At 46.7% G+C, this 22,835-nt stretch overlaps 1 protein-coding gene across 1 annotated transcript; it reads right to left on the reverse strand.

Annotated features, from left to right (window-relative positions):
• Positions 1–1,091: 1,091 nt before the first annotated feature.
• On the reverse strand, positions 1,092–22,634 carry LONRF3 (LON peptidase N-terminal domain and ring finger 3). Its single transcript, XM_056859570.1, has 11 exons — positions 22,112–22,634; positions 18,949–19,067; positions 17,722–17,844; positions 11,805–12,042; positions 10,698–10,788; positions 6,836–6,950; positions 5,977–6,098; positions 5,194–5,352; positions 3,510–3,672; positions 2,529–2,678; positions 1,092–1,286 (listed from the first exon to the last, which is right to left on the reverse strand). The coding sequence occupies exons 1-11, from the start codon at positions 22,632–22,634 to the stop codon at positions 1,128–1,130; spliced, it is 1,962 nt and encodes a 653-aa protein (XP_056715548.1). The 3' UTR covers positions 1,092–1,127.
• Between the last annotated feature and the right edge of the window lie 201 nt (positions 22,635–22,835).

Consider the following 22,835-nt stretch of genomic DNA (forward strand, 5'->3'; position numbering starts at 1 on the left):
GATGCCTGGAAATATCTGTAAAGATTTAACACTGGAGATATGTAGGAAAATATTAGACCAGCTTAAGCAACGAAGAACAACAAACGATCAAAGTTTGTGTATTCCCAATTCCCCTATTTTACTCCCCTCCCCAAACTCAGTATAAAAACACCACAAATTAGTATGCAGAATATATACACTTAACTACAATTTACACTTAAAACACAAAAGTCCTTAGTGCAAAAAATAAAGTTATTCAATGAAACTCATGAACATTGTTATATTTACACAGATATAAAACCTGACCCCTCTTGAAATAAGACATTTGCAATATGTTGAAATTATGCATCAATATCCTTAGTCTTTCTGCTTCATATTAAACCGGACTGATTTCAAATGCAGCTATTCCCAAAATGAAATAAAAATTAAGAAAACCTTGCAAGAGGTTTATGGCAAACAAGTTAACTTCTTTTGTCCACTTTCTCTCCACCCACCCCCCCACACAAAGAGACACACTTGAACATTTAAGCGATTAGCTTAACAGTGCAGCAATTGAAGACCGAACACACAAACATTCTGCATTGCACATGGTAATTTGCTGAAGGCTCAGTATCGGTTTTTTGCTGTGTTAACAAACTTGGAACAGAATGTTTCCTTCTCCCAAACTCCGCCCCATTTCAAATATTATTGCAGCGAGATACAGGGCTCTTTCCCAAACGGGGCTTAAAAATAGCACTTGCTTCAATCTGAAGTAAGCCTTTAGTAACCAGAATGCTCTTTGACGTTACAAAAACAAGAAGTCTATCTTCTGCTTTTTATCTTCCGTGTGAAATAGTACTGAACGTTAACAGCCAGTGGCAGAGGCGAGGAGTAGCATCAGGGGCAGACCTTACTGCACAGCTATTTATGAAGGCCCCGTGGTCTTTGGAGGGTCTGCCACTGTGTGGCGGCAGTGATCTTCCCCCACCCTATCAAGTTCTGGAAGTGCTGGACAGCATCTTGCTGAGGGGTCCCTCTGGACTCGGCCCTGACGTAGGCTCAAGAGCCAATTTAAGCCTCAGCGTGTGAAAATGGCCACAGTTAACCGAGGGGGCGCCCAGGTGCACCAGTCAAGTATTGCAAGAGGATTCACAGGACTCCGTGTGGCCTCAGCGGGATCTTGCGCGGGACATGAAGGTCAGGATTCGCTGGATAGCGTCCAAGCGTTCTTTCAGGGACGTCATGGCAAGGAAGGGGAGCTGAGCTCTGCTCTCCAGGGGTAGGACCGCGAGGATCCACCAGCACCAGGCAGGGCCGTTGGGGTTGGCCTGGAAGAGAAGGAAGAGCTTGGGGTTATTCCGATGCCTCAAAGTGGAGAAACAGAACAAGACTGTTTTCTGCAAGGGGAAACCTGTTAGCTGAGGGCAACAATCAAAGCCGATTCAAGAGCTGCTCTAGGAGACCCCCAGCCTGTTCTAATGAGTCAGAATTTATTCCAAGTTTTTTTCCCCACCACCACACACGCAGTGCCCCGCCCACAATCTATTGGCAATGCACCACGGTAATGGTGTAGATGAAAGGAAGAGAAAAAGCCACAAAGAAACTACGTATTCCTCTCTGTTTGCCATTGCTTTTTAAGAAACAGCCTGGCTCCTTATTAAGCCTTGCACGCCCAATTGTACAAAACTTTTAGTTCCTACTGCATTCATTACAGCCCCCACCACTGCAAAAACATGCTCAGTGGCATGTTGGAATATATCTGCCCACTCGAGGGAAGTACAGAAATACTGGTCTGTGCTGGCACTGGCTAAGGAGTCAAAAAGCTTGCTTTTTTGCACATGCTGGAAAAAACGGTTGCATTTCAAGAGCCCTGGAAGTTTGCAGCTAGCACTGCCTATGTGCCGGTTGCTGTTCCCCCAGTTCACAGATGCTCAACATCTACATTGCAGAATGAACATTACGTTTTCCCCCTATGGCTGTCAAGTCACAGCTGACTTAGGGTGACCCAGTGGGATTTTCAAAGCAAGAGATGTTCAGAAGTGTTTTGACATTGCCTGCCTCTGCATTGCATTCCTTGGTGGTCTCCCTTCTAAATGCAAAGCAGGGCCCATGCTGCTTAGCTTCCGAGATCGGGCTAGCCTGGGCTATCTATGTCAGGGCTAACATTACTACAGAGGCACTAAAAGCCTTCTGCACTTTCTCTTCCCAAAAAGAAGTTTGCTCTAATGTAGGGCTTCCATGTACCATCATGAAGAACAAAACTACAACTATGGTCTTGTTTACTCTAAGATCAAACCAGATGCTACTCCCAGGTGAGTGCAATTTTACGCCTGCTGCCCTTTCTAAGGAAGTAACAGCTACTTCTGGATAAGTGACTCAGATCAGGAAGCAGAACCTATGCAGTTCCCTGTTCCAGAGCTCCTCCCTGCTCTGTCCAAGTAGCTATTCCCCTGTAGGTTTCCAAATGCAACTTTCCCCCTCATCTCAAACTGTTTTTATTTAACCCAGTATCAAAAATGGATCAAACTGAGTTGAAATCCTGTTTCTGCACAAGTGTAAACATCCTATACCTGGAGCTCCAAATCCTTAGCAGGCATCGGACCGAAATGATTGAGGATACGACTCTTGAGGGCCGGCTTGAGAGAATTAAACCACATGTAGGCCTGGTCGTACACAGAATCATGGAGGACAATCAGCTCAGCATATTCTTCTCCTTGCACCTGGAAACAGCAGAAAGTTGGGAAAGTGGAAAAGGAGATTTAGACTGGGAATCTAAGAGAGAACCAGACACAGCCACTCTTTTCATAGCTGCAGGCTGTATTCCGGACGTTTGGCTCCATACATTCCTTCCTAAACAAGCTACCGCACAGGGTTATCATGAGGATAAAACTAGGTAATCCCTCTGTATACCACTCTGAGACCTTTGGAAAAAGCTTATTTGGCTTCAGGGTGGGGATTTGAACCTTGGTCTTCCTGATCCTAGTCTAAACACTCTTAACCATTTGTATTGCTCGAACAGCAAAAACTGTGGAATGAATTAATTTGGTGAACTCTAAAAGACATAACAGGGTACAAAACTTTTCTTGGAACAGTTCTTTCAAGAGGAAGGCATACAGATTTTAATTTTAGGGACTTTACAGATGCTTCATATATTGCATTCTTCACTGATAATGTGATTTCACTGTTCAATTTATGATTGTTGTAATGACCACAATGGTTGCAATTGTACTAGTGATTCATTTGCATTCCCAATATCAATGCAATTCACCACCTCCATCTCAGTAATCCTTAAAATTAGGCCAGCGTCCCACACACTGCAATGGGATGGGGTGGAGACAAAGACCAAGAGACGCAGCTTGCCAAGGCCACCTAGAGAGTTTGTGCCTGGCGCCAGATTCGAACCAGCAACCTCCCATATCTCTCTGTTAGCGCTATCCTGCACCAGCATGAATCACATTCAAGTTAGTTCCAAAGCTCCAGCCTCTGAATTCTAAGCTTCGTGCTGACCAAACGCCTCCCCTTCCCATGGGCGATACCAAACAAACACTCACGGTGTGATCTTCAATGTACTCAATATCAGCTGTGTTGTATCCATCACGTTGGCTGTGCTGTATCACTTTGAACCTCCTCTTCCCGATACTATCAACGACCGAGCGCCCGTCGGCAAAGAACTCCACGTTTCTGATCTCCAGCATACAGCCATAGTCTGCAAACCTGTTTACCAGAGCCAAGGGAAAAGCAACGGGATTTATCTTCCTTCTAGCAGCAGTTCTCAAGGCCAAAGGCAGAGTCATTCCATCACAGAAATGCCTCGTAGGGTCCGTTACGGCTACCTGTAAGCCTGGATTACTTTTTCTGTGGCTGACCACTGTTACACAGCAGTGGCTTTCAAAAGCAGAACTTCAAGATCACCACTGCAACCGATCAGGCTGAAACTCCAGTTGACCCAATGCTCCATATAGCGTGGTGTAGTGGTTAAGAGCGGCACACTCTAATCTGGTGGACCAGGCTGGTTTCCCCACTCCTCCACATGAAGCCTGCTGGGTTCTCTCAGAACTCTCTCAGCCCCACCTACCTCACAAGGTGCCTGTTGTGGAGACGGGGGAAGGGAAAATGATTGTAAGCCGCTTTGAGACTCCTTAAGGGTAGAGAAAAGAGGGTATAAAAACCAACTCTTCTCCTCAGAATTTCCACCCCTGTAGGGGGGGTGTGCAGTGATTTTTGCAGATTTCTAATCCCGCCCTCAGCTACCCCTGGGGTCCCCCCCATTCCCCAGCAGCAGGATTTCAGGGGGAAGTTTGGACTGCTGAAGGAGGAAAGGAAGTCACAATTTCCACCCACAGAAATTGTAAGCAGGATCCAATTCCATATAAAAACAAACAAAAGTCCACAGTAAAACAGTATGCAAAACAAAGAACTGCTTACAAAGAACTGACTGGGCAACATTATAGCTCCAGTAGAAATTTTGCCCTGGATTACGCTGGAATTTTGGTTTATATATTCTACATGCTGAACAGCCCACAAGCCGCTGGATTCCTACCTAACGGTACTGTAAATGAAAGCTTCTGCATGTAAGAAGTGGTTGTATGACTCAGTCTTCAAACTGAGTGCTCCATCTACCAAGCTCCCTTTTCTATAGGCATGGTCTGCATGTATTGGTTTTCAAGCAACACCTATAACCTCCAGGAGGCAAGAAGCAGGGCCTACAGGAATTCAAAGTTGGGGGGAAATTAAGAATATCTGTTTTGTTTTGGAAAAAAAAACATTTGGGATGTTGTCCTGAAAATGACACTGAGGATTGTGAAATCATGCTTAGCATCTACAATCTGCATTTTAAAAAAGCCTCTGAATGGATGGTGTTGGACAAATTGTTTACATGTTTGAGGTGTCTAGCAACATAGCATCTGTCACAACACATCCTTAGCATCTACGGTCTAGGTGACAACATCGTATACATTTACAGCTAAATCATTAAAAATATAATCCCTGAATTATGCACACACTATTTCACAACAAGGAATATTGACTTTGCCGCTCGAGCCTTTGGTGTTAAAACCCCAATGTAATGGGGCTATGCAAGCAGATTTTATCAACCAAAAAAATGCAAGGCTTGTAATGACCCAGGGAAGATTTAGAACCCCTTCGGATCCTGGCTGTCAAAGTGATGGAAGCCCTGAGGCAACTTCCAGCTACACTACTTCCAGGTCCTAGTGCTCCACTCTTCGTCGCACTCACCCTTTGACAGGGTCTCCAATGCACATCCCAAACTGCTTGGTGCCTGTCTCCATGCATCTCCGGATCATCAGTCGATAACACGGCTCAAAGATGTGCAGCGGGCACGGGACAGTGGGGTAGGCCATTGTGCAAACAAATATGGGAACGTTCTTATTCAAGCTGGGGAACAAAAACATTGTGTTATCCTCTGAACACTGCACAACCGCTTTCACAAATGCAGATAAGGGGAGAACTGCACCCCGTGGCTTTTGGACTCTAGAATTTACTACTCTCTCAATGCCCATGTCTGTTAACTAGACACTTCATGTAGGCTACAGCCTACAAATGGTCGTGCCACAGTAACTCCTTTCGTCTTTGAAGTGCTACAAGACTGATTTTGGCTGCTGCTGCAGGCCAACGTCTCTACTGGTCTGGAAATTCTTTTCACTATCCTCATAAATAAAAGTAATTAACATAAGCAGCAGCTGTAAAGCACCCTTATCTTTCCAACACAGGATGCAATCCAAGAACAGCTCTGTTCCCTCTCCTTCTCCCGAGAGCAGCAGGTCTTTGCTGGCATTGGGCACTTGAAACAAAACTGGGGCTGGCTGAAGACAGATCATCGCTCAGCATGGCACTGCACGGCACTCAGCCCTGCAAACCTCTGCCCTTCCTGAACTATGCAAGGTTGATTGTGTAATAACAGACTCTTTCTTTATCTCTTTAAAAGGTTGAAGAATTAAATAGCAATGGAGTGTGTGTGTGTGAGTGGGGGGGGAGAGAATATACTTGGAAAGAACATACTTGGAAAGTTCGGCAATTTCCTCTTCGTGAAGCTTTCTTCGTTCTGTGAGTTCATCAGGGAGGTATTTTGCGATTAATTCTTCCATCAGCACATTCTTACAGTGCTTCCTCATCGCCAAGCACTGAAGGACAAATGGGATCTCTCTCAGGCACAGAGTCGGCTATGGAAGGTGTCATCCCCCACCAATTAAAAAAACCTTCAACTTTGTGCTATGTCCTCGTAAGGACCGGATCACCAAAAGGCCTTTGACTGGAGTTGGCAATACAAGGCCCTTCAGAGTCTCGGTCCTTCGCACCCACGGTCCAAGGCTGAGATGTGATGATTCACCTGGGAATCAACTGCTTGGGGGCAAAAAGGGCCTGCCGGGCCAAACTCCACTTTCACGCGACCCGCTCCAACTTTGGCCATTGGGTCAAACACAGCGATTATAGCAAATGGTAGATCATTCCTTGCTTTCTGAAGATACTGAGGGAGGGGGGAATATAATTCAGGCAACCTATATGTTTTTCTCAAAGGCCAAATAAGCAGCTCCAGGAAGTAATTTCAAGTCAGGAGTTTCTACCATTTGTCTAGTTTGTCCTTAGGAACCTCAGTATTTTTTTCAGATGGCAAAACCAAGTTTCTAGCTCTCACAGTTGTAGAAGGTAACAAGCTTGTGTATAACTAAATAATGCTGTCTTTTATTTTCATGAAGAGTAAAAATGGATTTGGAATGCTCAGCACAGTGTGAAGCCCTCCAGCTCTTGCTTGGATAGGACAGGAAGCTAGCTTTACTACACCAACATTGTTTCCACATACCTCCCCCAAAAACCCAAGGCACATGCGGATGTCTGGAAAACACAAAAATCCCAGCGTTACCTCCGAGAGTCCTTCCTTGCACAGGGGGCATTTTGGGTTGTGATCGAGGCATCTTTCAAGGCATTTCAGGCAGAAAGTGTGTCCACAGGGGGTGGTGATGGGTTCATAGAAGAGCCTGGAACAGAGGAATTTTGGGGGGGGGAGGTGACTATCTTGCAGCAAGAGTAATGGATAAGGTGGGAATTCATTACAACTTCCATTTGTAAATAACCAAAGGTCTCCTTTATCTGCATGAAGATTGAACAACAACAACTAAATAATGCTGTCTTTTATTTTCATGAAGAGTAAAAATGGATTTGGAATGCTCAGCACAGTGTGAAGCCCTCCAGCTCTAACGGTGAGGGCTGTTCAATGGTGGAATGCACTGCCTCGGAGGGTGGTGGAGTCCCCGTCTTTGGAGGTCTTTAAGCAGAGGCTAGATGGCCATCTGTCAGGAGTGCTTTGATTGTGGGATCCTGCATGGTGGGGGGAGGGTTGGGGTCACTGGGGATGTGGGGGGAGGTAGTTGTTAATTTCCTGCATTGTGCAGGGGGTTAGACTAGATGACCCTGGTGGTCCCTTCCAACTCTGATTCTATAAACCCTCCAACAGGTCAAAAATTAACATTATAATTTGCACAGGACGGCCTTGGCATGTACTGTCAATTAAACTAAAAGGTAAAAATGGCATTATATTACGCCGTTTACGAGGCAGGTTATGTTTATGGGGTGGTTAGCCATTGCCTTCCCCAGTAGTCTACACGTTACCCCCAGGAAGCTGGGTACTCATTTTACCGACCTCAGAAGGATGGAAAGCTGAGTCAATCTTGAGCCAGCTACTTGAAACCACCTTCTGATGGGATTGAACTCAGGTCGCAAGCAGAGCTTTGACTGTAGTACTGCAGCTTACCACTCTGCGCCACAGGGCTCCTGTCAATTGAATCAGCCATCCAATTATCTGCGTAGAAGCAGGTTCTGGACATTCTGTCATGCTCTTGTGTGATCAAGGACCAGAACCCAGGGAAGGCCTGCCTTGCTAATTAATCCTCTTTCCAGAGTCTGATTGCCAACATTTGAGTTTGGTACAGGTAGCAGGTTAGACTCCCTCCTCCATTACACCCATTTACCTTCTCCCACATAAGTGATTGGAAACCCTTCAGTTGTTGGGCGAAAGTAAAGGAGGACATTGGTGCTGTAGTGCGGAAGCCCCCACACTGGTGGCCCATCCCTCATAGACAGATGGGTAGTGTGGGTGTTTCCCCCCCGAATGATAGGCAGTTTGTGAATCTTGGGAAGTAGAAATAATGCAGTTGCATGGAAGCCAGCAGGGTGTAGAGGTTAAGAGCAGTGGTTTGGAGTGGTGGACTCTGATCTGGAGAACCGGGTTTGATTCCCCACTCCTCCACGTGAGCAGCATATACTGATCTGCTGAACTGGGTTGGCTTCCCCACTCCGCCACATGAAGCCAACAGGGTGACCTTGGGCTAGTCACAGCCCTCTTAAGGCTCTCTCGGCCCCACCTACCTCACAGGGTAGTGGGAGGGGAAGGTGATTGTAAGCTGGTTTGATTCTTCCTTAACTGGTAGAGAAAGTCGGCATATAAAAACCAACTCTTCTTCTTCTTCATTTTAAGCAGAGCCAATTACAGGCAGCTTATTCACCCTGCGGGCTCATTCCTCCCCAGGTCACTCCCCGCCCTTCTTCATGAGTGAAGGCAATGATGCAATCACACCATCACTCCATCTAGGGGTTAACTGAGTATCAGAAGGCCCAGTCAAGCTGAACAGCTGCACCTGGCTTGGGAATCCATAGGTAATTCTCTCTCCCAAGGTGCAGGAGTGGATGGTAACTAGGGAGTCATTTTTGAAAACCAGGCCCGGCTGAGGTACAAGGATGATGGGGGGGGGGGGGGGAGAAGAGGTAGGTGCAAGTTTTTTCTGGAAGACTCCGATGAGGGAAGGATTTTATTGGTTGAAGTGTATCATCTGATGCTGTAGGCCAAACCCTGTATTTAGACATGGGGGTTCAGAGTTGGCTCTCTCTCTTTCTCTCCTGTTTTCCCTTTGCCTACCTACCTGACAACTGTACCTGATGCTCAAGTTTATGTGCTGCATTGTGCCATAATCTGGATTATTCTTCTGCTCACTATTATAAAATTGCTCAACAACGATTTACCATCTTCACTGCAGATATCCTATGTATTATGTAGTGAGTTAATTTTGTTATTTTTTCTGTTTCCTTTTTTTCCCTTTTTTAGAAATAGAATATCTTTTTATTATATCTGGTTTGGTTACTGCATGAGCAGGAATCACCTTGGAACTGATGGTAAAGCTATTTGCGGATTTGACAGGCTTTGGGGAGGTTGCTCTGGGTTCCAGTGTTGGGACTGGGAACAACATCCCTGTAGAGCGGTTTCAGTCCTGACAGATGGGTGGGACAGGACTATTAAGACTCATGGTATTCGAGATACATGTTATATTTGAAAAGACAGCCTGGTGGCTATCCGTGCCCAGATATAACATATGGCTGTGTGCCCCAGCCATTGCCTTTGATAAGGGCTTGATGTGCGCTTGGGGTGCACGCACACTGTGAAACTTAGTCTCTTCAGTTGTGGCTCAGTGGTAGAGCATCTGCTTGGCATGCAGGTCGTCCCAGGTTCAATCCCCAGCATCTTCAGTTAAAGGGACCAGGCAAGTAGGTGAAGTGAAAGGCCCCTGCCTGAGACCCGGGAGAGCCGCTGCCGGCCTGAGTAGACAATACTGACTTTGATGGACTAAGGGTCTGGTTCAGTTTAAGGCAGTTTCATGTGAAACAAAGCTGTAAAAGGCTGCAGACTTTCCTGGTAGGCCAGAGGACAAGACTGCATATGTTTACAGAGAAAGTTCAGGAGATGGAATTGATAGCTATTTTATTTATTTTTAGACTTATATCCTGCCCTTTCTCCCGGCTGAAGCCGGGCTCAGGGTGGCTAAACATCAGAAAATAAAACACCATAAAACATGCTAAAAAAATCATACAAATTATCTCGATTAAAACCAATAATCTCTAATTTAAAATTCAGATGGTGTTCCTTTACTAGCACACAGGAATCACAGCCAGCCCAGGGAAGCAGTCATTGCTAAAAAGCATTTGAAAGAAACACTCCATGGACAGAGCAGGTATTTTGCGGGCATTAGTGTTCACCACTCATTCACTTACTGGATGTAGGTCAGCTATATTTGTTACTTGGGCAGGCAAAAATAGGTTAATGGCAGCTTCTGCTAATTAGCTGGTATGTCACTGGGTTACTGGTTCAAGGTTACCAATCTGCAGGCGTCTTTCCATTACATAACAGTCCACAACAATAACACAGGAAGCTACTTTATATATAGAATCAGACTCTTGGTCTATTAAGGTCAGTTATTGTTTACTCTGAATGGCAGCAGTTCTCCAGAATCCAGGGTAGATGTGTTTCATATCACCTACCACATGATATTTTTAATTGGAGATGCAGGGAGTAGAGCTTGGATGTAGAACTGCATGCAAAACAGAAGCTCTACCATCGAGCCATGGCCCCTTCCCCAAATAATATCAGTAAGAACTGATGCCAGAAGTCAAAAGGCTTATGCACATGCCAAATCCATGCACAGATGCTCAGAAACACAGTCTAATAAACACAGCCTACTAAATAATGATTCACATTATTTGCTTCTAGGCAAGTCACAGATCTCAGATTCCCCCTTCTCTCAGTTCTGTCCCTCCAAATTCCTCTTCCCGCCCTAATAGTAGCAATGGCACCTCTGTTAACCACAGCTAAAGATTACTATGGCTGCCTCTTACACCAGGTGTTCAGGCTGGGGAGTACTATATGTTTACTTGCCCAGCCACAAAAAAATAATAGATACCTCATGCACAGTGAACACTCCAGGTCAGAAGGGTCTACACATTCAAAGAGAACACAGTTCCCAGCTCTGGATCCGTTTTCATCATTTAGGTCTGTTTAAAAAAGACAACAACAACACACACACAAGATGATAAGTCACAGAACCAGAAAGAGCAAACATTGTTCCAAACTCTGTCCACTGTGTCACAGGAATCTGAATTAACACCCACTGCCAATGACTCAGCATTCAATGACTCAACAAAAACACCACTTTTCATATTTTGGAAAAGTCATGGCTGGAAATGCACAATGTTAATCCACGACTGCCTTAACTGCCTAATCATTTATTATTAAGTAGTTTTATTTGTTGGGATTTTATTGTATTTTACCCTATTTTATTGTATCCATTGTATGTTGTGAGCTGCCCTGAGCCCAACCTTGGCCAGGGAGTAAGGGCAGGATATAAAACTAAATAAATGCAATAATAAAATAAATATTTTGATGACGGATTTTATCGGTTAACGTCATGTCCCAGAGGGTATTTAATCTAAGAGTCAATCTATACATTGTGGGGGGGGGGGTAGCATTCTGGACGGTACTACTTCAATCTCCAGGGGAAGGTTCATTTTTTTGCCCCTTCTAAAAAAACAAAAACCAGGTTCCTGCATGTAGTAAACTTGCAATATCCTAAATCTCCCTGTGATGCATTAAGTTCACCTCATCCAAGAAAGGGTTTCTCTTTTTGTCTGTTTTGCAAGAGAGGATAAGCACTGAAATGCCAAAAATTTCCCCTTCCACCTGCAATCTGAAGTGGTACGGTCTACCACCTTGTTTTAAACTTTGTGAAGACCGGCTCTAAATATCTTTTCGCATTTCAACTTTATTATGCATTTAAATGGCTTTCTGTAAAGGGTGCTGCGTTTTCCTGAGCAAACTTCAAGGCTTTCACAGTAGGGAAGACTCAGCATCAGTAACCATGAGGGGCTACCTGAAGGCCCACAGAAAGATTTATTTTTGCAAAAAACACTCTTGAAAGTCAGAGTCCACAGCTGTGGGTGTTTTTTTTTTACTCAGATGTTCAGAGGGAAGAATTAAACTTATGCCTGGAAAAAAGAATTAAGCGCCTTACCCCTTTTCACAATTTTGCTAGGCACGTTGGCATCTGGCGGCTCTTCAGAGTAACGCTTCCTCTTTAAAAGTTGGCATTTCTCAGAAATAAGAAGGGCAGACTCTGGCACTGAGGCAGACCTGTCCTCATCACCCGCAACGTCTTTTTCGCTCTCTGTCACCGGGGCAGATTTCCCCAAACCACCACAGTCTACCTCTTTCCGCTCCTCTGTGAGACTCTTGTTCTGCTCCACATTGGCCTGCGTGAAAAAAGAAAGATATTCTTTCAAAACTGCAGGTCTTCAATAAGGACATTCTTCACAACATTGTGAAAGTTGGAACACCCCCGTTCCCCAGCTCATTACTTTATAATGTCGTGCTTGGTCTTGGAGCAGTGGGCTTTGATCTGGAGAACCGTGTTTGATTCCCCACTCCTCCACATGAGCAGCGGAGGCTAATCTGGTGAACTGGATTGGTTTCCCCACTCCTACACATGAAGCCTGCTGGGTGACCTTGGGCTAGTCACAGCTCTCTCAGCCCCACCTACCTCACAGGGTGTCTGTTGGGGGAAGGGAAGGTGATTGTAAGCCGTTTTGAGTCTCCCTTAAGTGATAGAGAAAGTTGGCATATAACAGTGGTTTGCAAAACGAGGCTCGCGAGCCGCATGCGGCTCTTTGGCCGGTTGAGTGCGGTTCTTGAGGAGGAGGCAGCAGCGGCACCTCCCTGCAGGTGGAGGTGGCGAGTGGCCGGGCGGCTGTCGCCTCGCCTCTGCTCCCCCTTGGCTCACGGACCTCCGCCAGCGGAGGAGGGCGAGGAGCCGCGGGGAGTCGGCTGCGGACGAGGTAGGTGCGGGGCAGGGCGAGGACGCGGGGCAGAGCGGGCCGGGAGCGCTGCCTTCTGCCCTCCGCTTCGGAGTCTCCCTCGCCGCTATGCAAATGAAAGGGGGTGGAAGTATGTACAGTAGACTGGACTGGCTCGATATCCAATGGCTGGGGTTACCAGAGGTGAGGGTCAAGTCCTCCCCTTTCAGGGAATGGGTGCTGTTCACACCTTGGAGAATAAAATGCTTTGTTTGGGTCTACTTGAGATTAATGCCACTTGGGAACACAAGCAGGGGGAGGGCAATTTCTCCTTTTAGTTCATTCAGCGAACCTGAAGCTGCCTTATACTGAACCAGACCCTTGGTCCATCTAAGCCAGTACTGTCTACTCAGACCGGCAGCGGCTCTCCATGGTCTCAGGCTGAGGTCTTTCACATCACCTACTTACCTGGTCCTTTTAACTGGAGATGCCGGAGATTGAACCTGGGACCTTCTGCATGCCAAGCAGATGCTCTACCACTGAGCCACAGCCCCTCCCATCCTGACTACTGATGGCACAGACATTAATTACAGGGACCTCCAGGGTCATGTTGCAGAATGCTCTGACCCCTCCCCAGTCACTGCAAATACAAGCCCTCCTCCCCACATCTGCCCCAGGGGCAGATTGGCCATTAAGGCCACCAGGAAATGTCCCAGGAAGTGGCCACCCCAATCCCAAATGAGGCAGGTGGGAGCCCCTGCTACTTGGCGGTCCCCACCGTGCACAGGTCAGGCAAAATCCTGCTCTTCCCCCCAACTGGGGGGGGGAACAGGGGGAGGCCTCTTTTCATCCCCCAATTTACTCTTGCCACCACCCCATAACAATTAAAGAAGTTTGCTGCTTTAATCATAATGCATATTGCAACTATTAAAAACTCTTCATAGACATTATCTCAGCAATCCTCAGCAGCCCTATACAAATGAGGGGTTAAGGCTGAAAGAGAGAGTGGTTTGCCATGTTCCTTGCCAAGGTGAGATCCGACCCAGATTTGCAGGCTGCAGTTCACACGCAATGATTGTACTCGTAAGTCAGAAACAAGCCTCTGCTCAAGATGAGAACAAGCCAGGAAGTTCTTGGGCTTGCATGCTCCCTTCTTCCCATCTTGGTTTGCAGGCAAGAAACAAACCTCAGTTTGCTCAAGTAGCCGCTTGGGATATCACAACGAACTGGGGTTAGTTCTAAACTGGGAAGTCTTTCATCTTGGTGCAGGACATGGCAGGGGGTGAAGGAGACAGGGAATGTGCAAACTTGGAAATTCTGGCTCATTCGTGACACCGCATTTGTGACACTCATTCCTCACAACCTCGTGCAGCCTGAGCGCCACACTATCCCCAGCTCTAACCATTATCGTGACATAATCCATACACACAACAAAACAGTATCTTTATCATTAATGTTAATAACTAGATCTGCTAGCATCCAGAGTAGTGACTGTGATCTTTGTTGGTGGGTTCCCTTGACGTGGGTTTCCCTACAGCATTTCTGAGTCAGATCTCAGGAATGAAGCAAAAGTCTGTTCTCGGTCATCCTAAGCAAGTTGTGCAGGAACCAGTACTTCACAGAACACTCAGTAATTCAGACATTAAGATCTCACAAACAGAAGGAGAGTTGCTCAACGTGTACCTGGTTTATACCTATTCAGACTGCTGGTTGGACCTCTCACAGCTGAATGCTCCTCCATGAAAAGCAAAAAACAAACTAACCAACAACCACACCCTGCACACAGAAAGCTAGCACACCAAGGAGAAGATAGGACTAGACCCCCTTTCACCCGACATGCTAGCTTTCTGTGTGCAGGGAACTGGAGGGAAGTTTGGAGGATCACTCAGTCACGCAAGCTCCCCCTTGAGGTGACAGACAGGAAACAGGCTTGACAGTTTCCTGCTGTTTGTGAGAACTTGGTTGTCCTGTCTGAACCACATTCAAAATGCAACATATTGGGCACTGAGTTTTGAAAGATCAGGTTACCAGAGAGAAGGGGACACACCATACATAAGGGTGGGGATCTGATCCCTTCTCATGTAAAAAGCAGCTGTGGGGAGCATGTATATTGAGCCTATGGCACCAAGGAACGGATGGCTTAACCTTTTGCCTCACAGTTTTTTCCTGATCCCCCATGGGATAATGGTTTGTCTTGGTACAAAGATGCTTCATAAACTGAGCAGCAACCAGTTTCATTCATTCCAATACCAGCATAAGATAGATTTTAAGGACCATTATAAGTGGGCAGTTTGGAGAAAGAAGGGGAGGGGTTATTTTCTTAACATGGAAGAGGATCTTGCCCAGGAATTTAAAAATGGACTTCACAGTAACACCCCCCACATCAAAGAACACAAACCTTCCTACTCAGGGCTCATAAAGTTATTCTCACTGTCCAAGAGATTCAAACAAAACTTGTTCTGAAATCTCAAATAACCACACTTGATGAGACTAGAATCAAAATCTGTTATGGAACTGCTTGCAGTATTTAAAGACCTTTATGTACATTATCACAATAGTCCTTACAATAAGCCTTACTGTGTATATCAATATAATCCTGATACTGTAGATAGGAAGGCTGAGGCTGAAAAGGCGTGACTTGCCAAAGGCCACCAAGTAAGTCTGTGGCAGAGGTTAAGTTGAAAGAACCTTTCCAGATCCCAGTGCATTTTCATAACAACGTCACACCCACCCCTTGTACCCTCTTCAGTCCCAACCCCTATGCCAAGGTCTTTAGACCAGGGGTGTCAACCATAAGGCCCAAGGGCCGGATCAGGCCCCTTGAGAGCTCTTATCCGGCCCACGAGCCAGGTGAGGCAGCTACACACACCCCACTCTCAATCTGGGCTGGGGAGGCATGGCCCGGCCAAGTGACATTTATGTCATATCTGGCCCTCATAACAACTGAGTTTGACACCCCTGCTTTAGAGACTATGTACCAGGGGACTTCACAGACCTTCAAAGAATGCCATAAGTAGTTTCTTGTGAAAAAATATTGTGATACACACACACACACACACACGAGGCTGGTGTTCCCCCCCCAAATAAAAAGGAACAAACTGATTACCCCCTCAAAAAAACTGCACTTAAAATACATTCACTATTAAGAACCCCAGGTAAAAAGATAAGCTTTACCTTGAGCAACCTTTGCAGACTGTGGCTGCTGCCTCCAGATCCCTTTGAAATTACAAGGTTCCCTTTTAATCTAGAGTGACAGGACAACAACTGCAGGATATCGGGCAAATGTTCCTGAGCGTCCCCCGGGATACACGAAAATAAACTAAGGAGAAGCTGCAATATAAAACAAACAGGAACACTTCACTACTCAATTCTTCTCTTGCAATCTTGGGTGTGGGTGGGTCAGGGGTTCATAGGTCAGTAACACAGCATGTGCTTGGCACACACAAGATCCCCAAGTTAATACCAGCTGTCTCCAGCAGATCACAAAGACATGAAAATCGTTGGGCCGATGCTACCGTCTGAAAACTATTAGCCGCTAGCCACTTCATGAATACAACGTTGGTCTTGCACGGCTCAGCAATTCCCCAGGGTCACAGGCAGAGATCCTTTAACTGGAATGGGGGGAATGGAACCAAGGACCTTCTATATGCAAATTGTATGTTCTTCCACTGAACCGTGGCCTATCTCTGTGTCTCCCAGCCTTGGAGCACATGGCAGAAAAGGGCCAAGATTCATATCAAGGGGGCAGACTCTGGGATTAGGGATGTGTGGGGGCCAAACTGGAAGTCCACAGAGGCAGGACTGAACTCCGGGTCCTCCCACGGCCAACCTCTACTCTGCACTGTCTCCAAAGTGACAGCTTCGTGCTTTTCCTTTCCCCTGACCGCTTTCACAAACTTTTCATGCTGGATCCATCTGTAGGATCAGAACCTCCTAGGCCAGCTGCGATTTGTATTAAGCAGTGGGCCATGAAGAGCTCACCTTCAAGTCTGCATTTGGAATGCGTCACAAAAGCACAGGCTCTGTCACCAGTGAACAAACAACTTTGGCCAGAATCAATTCAGTTCATTGTATTTGACATGCAAGTTCTGTTGCCCAGATGCTCACACGGTAACGCCGCTCGCAAGAAGCCCACTTTTATCATAACAACCTCCTCCAAACAATGCAACATTATATTTCTAGGACTGCAGAAACAATTCATGTGCAGGTTCTTGCTCAGGCACATCAGAAGCACCAACACAACGTGATGCATGACACACTGATGGTACGAGACTACAGGTGACAGTGAAGAGGGAATATAGAACATGCCAGCAAATGAGAAAGGCATGTGCTTGCTAAGGCATGTGTGCTTTTATCATGTGCATTACGAAGAACAGCCCTTCCCCAAGCAAACCTTATAAAACTAGTTGCACAACTACTATAAGGGTTGGCAAAAGGAAGGAGGGACGAGGCCTGTTGGTGATGTCACAAGCACTAGCCAATAGGTACCCCCAACAGCCAGCTCTCCCTTGATGTATTCTGAATCATAGCAAAAACCTGCTGAGCCGGTTTCGTAATGTTCAGCCCAGGACAGAAAAAAGTACGTGCATATATTTAAACACAGTAATGATTATATAAAATCTTATCTACTGCTTTTAGGATCTTTAATTATGGTTGTGATCAGAAAGTTGAGACTATGGCTAAAAACCTATTGGCTAGAACCCATGCCACCAAGATATGTCCCCAATCCAGTCCCCAGAACAGTATATTTTTAAAGGTTTTTTTAAAAAAGAGAGAAGGCTGAAAATATAAAATGAAGAGAATATACACAAAACATGTGAAAACACAAAAAAGATAAACAGCTGAGCTTGCAGGCAATGGGGGAACGCAAGACTGATAGAGCTGAACCCTCAAATATAGGAGTCTGACATGCAAACTGTGTAGCTAAGAAGAAAGTCACATCACAGGCAAAAAAACTATTCTCGGTTTTTTAAATGTGACATTTTGCATATAAAGTAGGATGCTGGATGCCATTCAGAGTGATAGTTGCAAAAACGCAGCCACACCAGTCACTCAGCCTTACAACTTGGTAACTCCAGATCAATGGATCCCAGACAAGGAAGCAATGTTACATTCAGAGATCAGTCACACACAACTTACCCGCTGAGCCTCCGATTTGGCTGTTCTATTCCCGACATCCACAGCAAGGCAAAACAAGAATTCGTGTAAAGCTTCTTCGGTCTTCCCAAGGTTAGCTAAGGCTTGCCCTTTCCGTAAGTGACCCTGCAAGAAGGAAGAAAGGTTTTATTTGCTATGCACTCCCACCAAATCTCAACACCTTGGGCTGAAGTAGAATGATTGGTAATGTGGCAAAGCAAGCTGCACATTCAAGTTTGAACATGGGAGACCTGGGTCCAAACTGCCATCCAGCTGGAGGGGTTGTGGCTCAGTGGTAGAGCATCTGCTTGGCACGCAGAAGGTCCTAGGTTTAATCCCGGCATCTCCAGTTAAAGGGAGTAGGCAAATAGGTGATGTGAAAGACCTCTGCCTGAGACCCTGGACAGCTGCTGCCGGTCTGAGTAGACAATACTGACTTTGATGGACCAAGGGTCTGATTCAGTAGACGGCAGCTTCTTGTGTTCAGTGTGTGGTCTGGAGCAAACAGCACTATCCCCAGCCTGGGCTTTCTTGTAGGTTATTACAAGCACAAAGTAAACAAACAGTGCCATCCTAAGCAAAGTTACACCTAGATCATTTAAGTCAATGGCCTTAGGTAAAAAAAACTCTGCTTCTCATAAAGCAGGAGAGGGAGCAATCTCTTTGTAAACGAAAGCACAGCCATACATATCCAGAAATAAAAATGAATTCAACTGAGCAAGAGGCCGTGCCAATAGGTCATTGGAAGTTAGGCTAAATACGATCACACTTCAACTGAGAAGCTTTCAGTAGGACTTCTACCTTGGTTTTTCATTTGTTTTTGAAAGGTGGGATGCTTTCATATAAACGGTTCACTGAAGCGTGTTACCAAGGTGAATTTAAAAGCCAAACTGCATTTTAAGCAGTTAAGGTCCGGGCTATCTGTTAGCCCCAGAACCCACAATGAGAGCTAGTGTGCTGCAGTGGTTAGTGTTGGACTAAGATCTGGGAAACCATAGTAGCTCCCTTGATGACCTTGGATCAATCACACACCCTCAGACTAACCACCCCACAGAGATGTCACTTTGTTGGGGAGAAAGGCAGGGTAAAAATGAAGACATAAATTTTGAATGCCAAGGCTTAGTCCCAAAAGACAGATGGCCGTAGCCAGAAACTCTGAAGTGCACTTTCGCACATGATCAGAGGAACTCTTGTTGCTGCTCAATCACAACCACCTCCCCAAGAACTCACCTTCAACCAGTACGGCTGGAGTCTGCAGGCCATTTCTGCATCATGCAACGCTTCTTCGCAACAGTTCAAAGTAGAATTAATCTGGGACCGGTTGCTATATAACAAATGATCATTGGGGGCTGTAAGTAATGGAAACAGTGACTCAGTACAACTATTAATTAAAACTATTGATGTATGCTTGTATCCTTCAGAATCACCTCCTTGCTCAAATGTCTTGGGAACATCCATTATTTAAGTTTAAAATTAGCTATTGCACTCTCTCTGGGGAGCTGCTATTGAGAGCACCATCCCATTCGTCTTACACAAGCACTTCCAAGTGTTGCATAAAATGCAGAGAGCAGCAACTCGCTGAACGAGCTGCCAGATCGCAAGAGCATCCTGTTCCTGGAAATTGGTGGAAAAATATTCAAGGAGTTTCATAACTGCACTGGGGTGTGTATAAATAGGGGAGCCTGACATTTAAACCAGGTTTACACACACACACAAAACCCACTTGAAAAAAACAGCTTCATACGTAAGAATCATATAGTACGAACCCTTCAGGGAGCAGTTTTCTAATACCCAATTCAAAAACAGGCATATTTTATGAAACCAATCGCCTCCACCTAGCCGTGTCTGACCTGTACAATTCTCCCCGGGTGGCCACAGATCTGTAGCAAATTAGCACCCTTGTTTTAGAACTACTTTTTTTCCGGTTCTTGTAGGTTATCCAGGTGGTGTGACCATGGTCTTGGTATTTTCTTTCCTGACGTTTCGCCCACAGCTGTGGCAGGCATCTTCAGAGGAGTAACACTGAAGAACAGTGTCTACTTTTTTTGTTTCTCTTACTTTTAAACACAGAAATCTGCAACGACTGGCAACTTGACAGGCAAGTTACAATGCAGAAATCAGGCAATCTATATTTCCACATCGCGGACGATTATCCAGCGCAGCATTATGAAGCTAAATAGTGATATTTTAGAAAGTTTTATGCTACTGTACTGCCCCTTTCAGATGGATGGTATCAATACCATTGTCCTTTCTACAGTTAAGAGAAGAAAAATGCAGACTGTGAAAATAACATTTCACAGACACTCAAGGGAAACCAGGAATGTGGAACCCATCAGGTTTGTCAGATCAGGTTAAAGGCATCCCCCCCACCCCCAGATCTCATAAATGTCCATTAACTGTTGGTCTCGTGCTGCCTTAAGTTACAGGATTTTCCCTTCCCCATGAAGAAGGAAGGAAAACATCTCTCTTTGCAGACAAAATTCATCTCCAGAAATAAAAGCTATACCCCATTAAGTCTGAGACAAACGGTGAGTCACGGGCAGTTGGGCTACATAAGATCAAGCCCTCCATTAGGAATACCTTCAGAAACAGAACCCGTTTCTCTGTCACTTCTCTCGTTACACAACCATGGGGGGGGGGGGGAAGGGATCTGAGTCCAGGCCATTACGCTTATGCAACAATAGTGTTCCTCCTGACCTACTTTCTCTTTGAACAACACAGATTTTTGTCAAAGTTCAAGAAAAAGGGCACATGTTTCACAGGTGGGGAGAAGCAGGTATCTGACAGATTAGCCACTAGTTTGTTCAAAGGTAAAGGTAGTCCCCTGTGCAAGCACCGGGGCATTACTGACCCATGGGGGTGACATCACATCACTACGTTTACTAGGCAGACTTTGTTTTTCAGGGTGGTTTGCCATTGCCTTCCCCAGTCATCTACACTTTACCCCCAAGCAAGCTGGGTACTCATTTTACCGACCTCGGAAGGATGGAAGGCTGAACCCACCCTGAACCCATTTCCATCAGGATCGAACTCAGGTAGTGAGCAGAGCTTTGACTGCAGGTGCAGATACAATGGCTGGCTATCAATCTAAGCTTGCTGGAAACTAACAAAATGGACTGGTGAATGGAAATCCACCATTCATCTGGTCAGCAACACAAACACCTTTGTCTCTACTAACCAAAGAAACAGCCAGCCCATACGGGCTACCAATTTCATTTCCAACAAGCTTTCTGGCAGGGTAAGGGCTATCGTGAGTCACAGCTTACTTCTTCACGTATCTGAAGAAGTGAGCTGTGACTCACGAAAGCTCATACCCTGCCAGAAAGCTTGTTAGCCTTTGAGGTGTTTCTGGAATCGTGCTCTTTTCTAGTGCTTCGAACTATTGCCAACAAGCTTGGTTGCCCAAGGTAAAACAGAACATCAGCTAGGAAAGCCAAGGAGTGAGGAAAGCATCTTTTCCCAGTTTTTTTTATTATGTAGGATGTTTAGATGCTGCTTTTCCAGAGCTTTGCTTGAGGCATCTTAGAAGCAAAATTGACACCCTAAAATTGTAAGCTTTGCATCATATCCAGTGCATAAAGTTCCAGTACAATTACCCCCCCCCCCCCCGCCCATACAGAATTGCTCTGCACTTGCAACCAACTTCCCAGGAATCCTGTGGCTCCTTAAAGACTAACATTTACTCCCGCATGAACTCGAATTCACCAAACAAGATGCATCATCAAGACTCCTGTTTTCTGTGCCCGACCTTTTAATTCAGCTGCCCAGCTGGAAAGTCCCACCCCTCTCTCTTAGAAAACAAAACACAGAAAGGCAAGGTCTCATCTGCTAAGTTCCTGCATCTTAAAAGGGAAGCAGCTAACAAAAATAGCGACGTAAAGTTTCGCACCTGCTGGCTTTTTTGGACAAACGATTTCTACATACCAACACCGATTATACATTGCAAAGGCGAGTTTCACTGCAAAGAGGACCCGTTCTTCTCCGAGTCAGGAAACAAGGGCCATGTACGCATGGGAGGTTTTGCCTTGGATTTGCCGCTCTCTGGATGCACATTTCCCCCATCCAAATTTTCAAAACTCCACAATGGCCATTTCTGCATGGGAGGTTTTGCCACTCTCTAGGGGCACATTTCCCCGTCTTAATTTTTCAAACTCAACAATAAGCCCCTATGTAGAGTTCGGATGGGGAAAATGGGCATCTACAGAGCAGCAAAAATGCAAGGCAAAACCTCCCAGGCAGAAATGGCCAATAAGCCCCCATACAGAGTTTCGAGAACTTGACTGGGGGGAACGTGCATAGAGAGAGCGGCAAATCCAAGGCAAAACCTCCCGTGCAAAAACGGCCAAGGAGAGAAATCAACCCTGCGCACGTGTGAACAGGCGAGCGGCGTTACCTAAGCTCACGGCTTCGTTGTACTTCTGCAGGGCGGCGTGCAGCTTCTTCCTCTTGTACAAGCGGTTCCCGTCGTGGCGGAGCTGCGACGCCTTGACCTGCCGAGGGCACCACTTGGCCAGCAAGCTGCTCAGGAGGACGTTGACCCGCAGCCGCCGCGCCCCGCCGCCGCCGCCCTCCTCCTCCCGGCACAAGCCGCACGCCGCCGCCCGCGGCCGGCCCCGCTCCAGGCAGCGCTTGCAAAACGTGTGGCCGCAGAGCAGCGAGACCGGCTCGTGGAGGAAGGCCTGGCACTTGCGGCACCCGAAGACCCCCCAGCCCCGCCCGGGCGGCCCGCCGCCGCCGCCGCCCTCCGCGCCGCGCACGCTGCGCGCCAGGCACGCCACCAGCTCGCCCAGCTGCTCGGCCCGCAGCTGCCGGTGCCGGGAGGCCAGCTGGTAGAGCCGCAGCGCCTCAGGCAGCTTCCCGCCCCGGGCCAGCGCCTCGGCCCGACGGAGCAGCTCCTGCCACGCGGGAGACCGCATCGTCGGCGGCGCCTGGACGGGCCGGCGCAGCACTACAGCGCCCGGCGGTGGCTCCTCTGCCGCCTCCTCCTCCTGCCGCCGCCAGCTCATGGCCCGGCGGGCCTGGCCTCTAGAGGGCGGGGACGACGCCGTCGCCGGGGGAGCCCGGCCGCCCCTCGGCGCGCCGCCACGCCCACAGCCCCATCCCGCGGCCCGGCCGCA

The sequence above is a fragment of the Euleptes europaea genome, chromosome 13, assembly GCF_029931775.1.
Source record: "Euleptes europaea isolate rEulEur1 chromosome 13, rEulEur1.hap1, whole genome shotgun sequence".
NCBI lineage: Eukaryota > Metazoa > Chordata > Lepidosauria > Squamata > Sphaerodactylidae > Euleptes > Euleptes europaea.

Bases quoted from the DNA above. Each gene is read 5' to 3' on its own strand.
- LONRF3 (XM_056859570.1), bottom strand. From the start codon at position 22,634: ATGCGGTCTCCCGCGTGGCAGGAGCTGCTCCGTCGGGCCGAGGCGCTG. The intron at 10,789-11,804 runs GTAAGGCGCTTA...TTTTTTAAACAG, and splicing joins TAGCAAAATTGTGAAAAGGG to ACCTAAATGATGAAAACGGA. The intron at 6,951-10,697 runs GTATCTATTATT...CCTCTGTTCCAG, and splicing joins GAGTGTTCACTGTGCATGAG to GCTCTTCTATGAACCCATCA.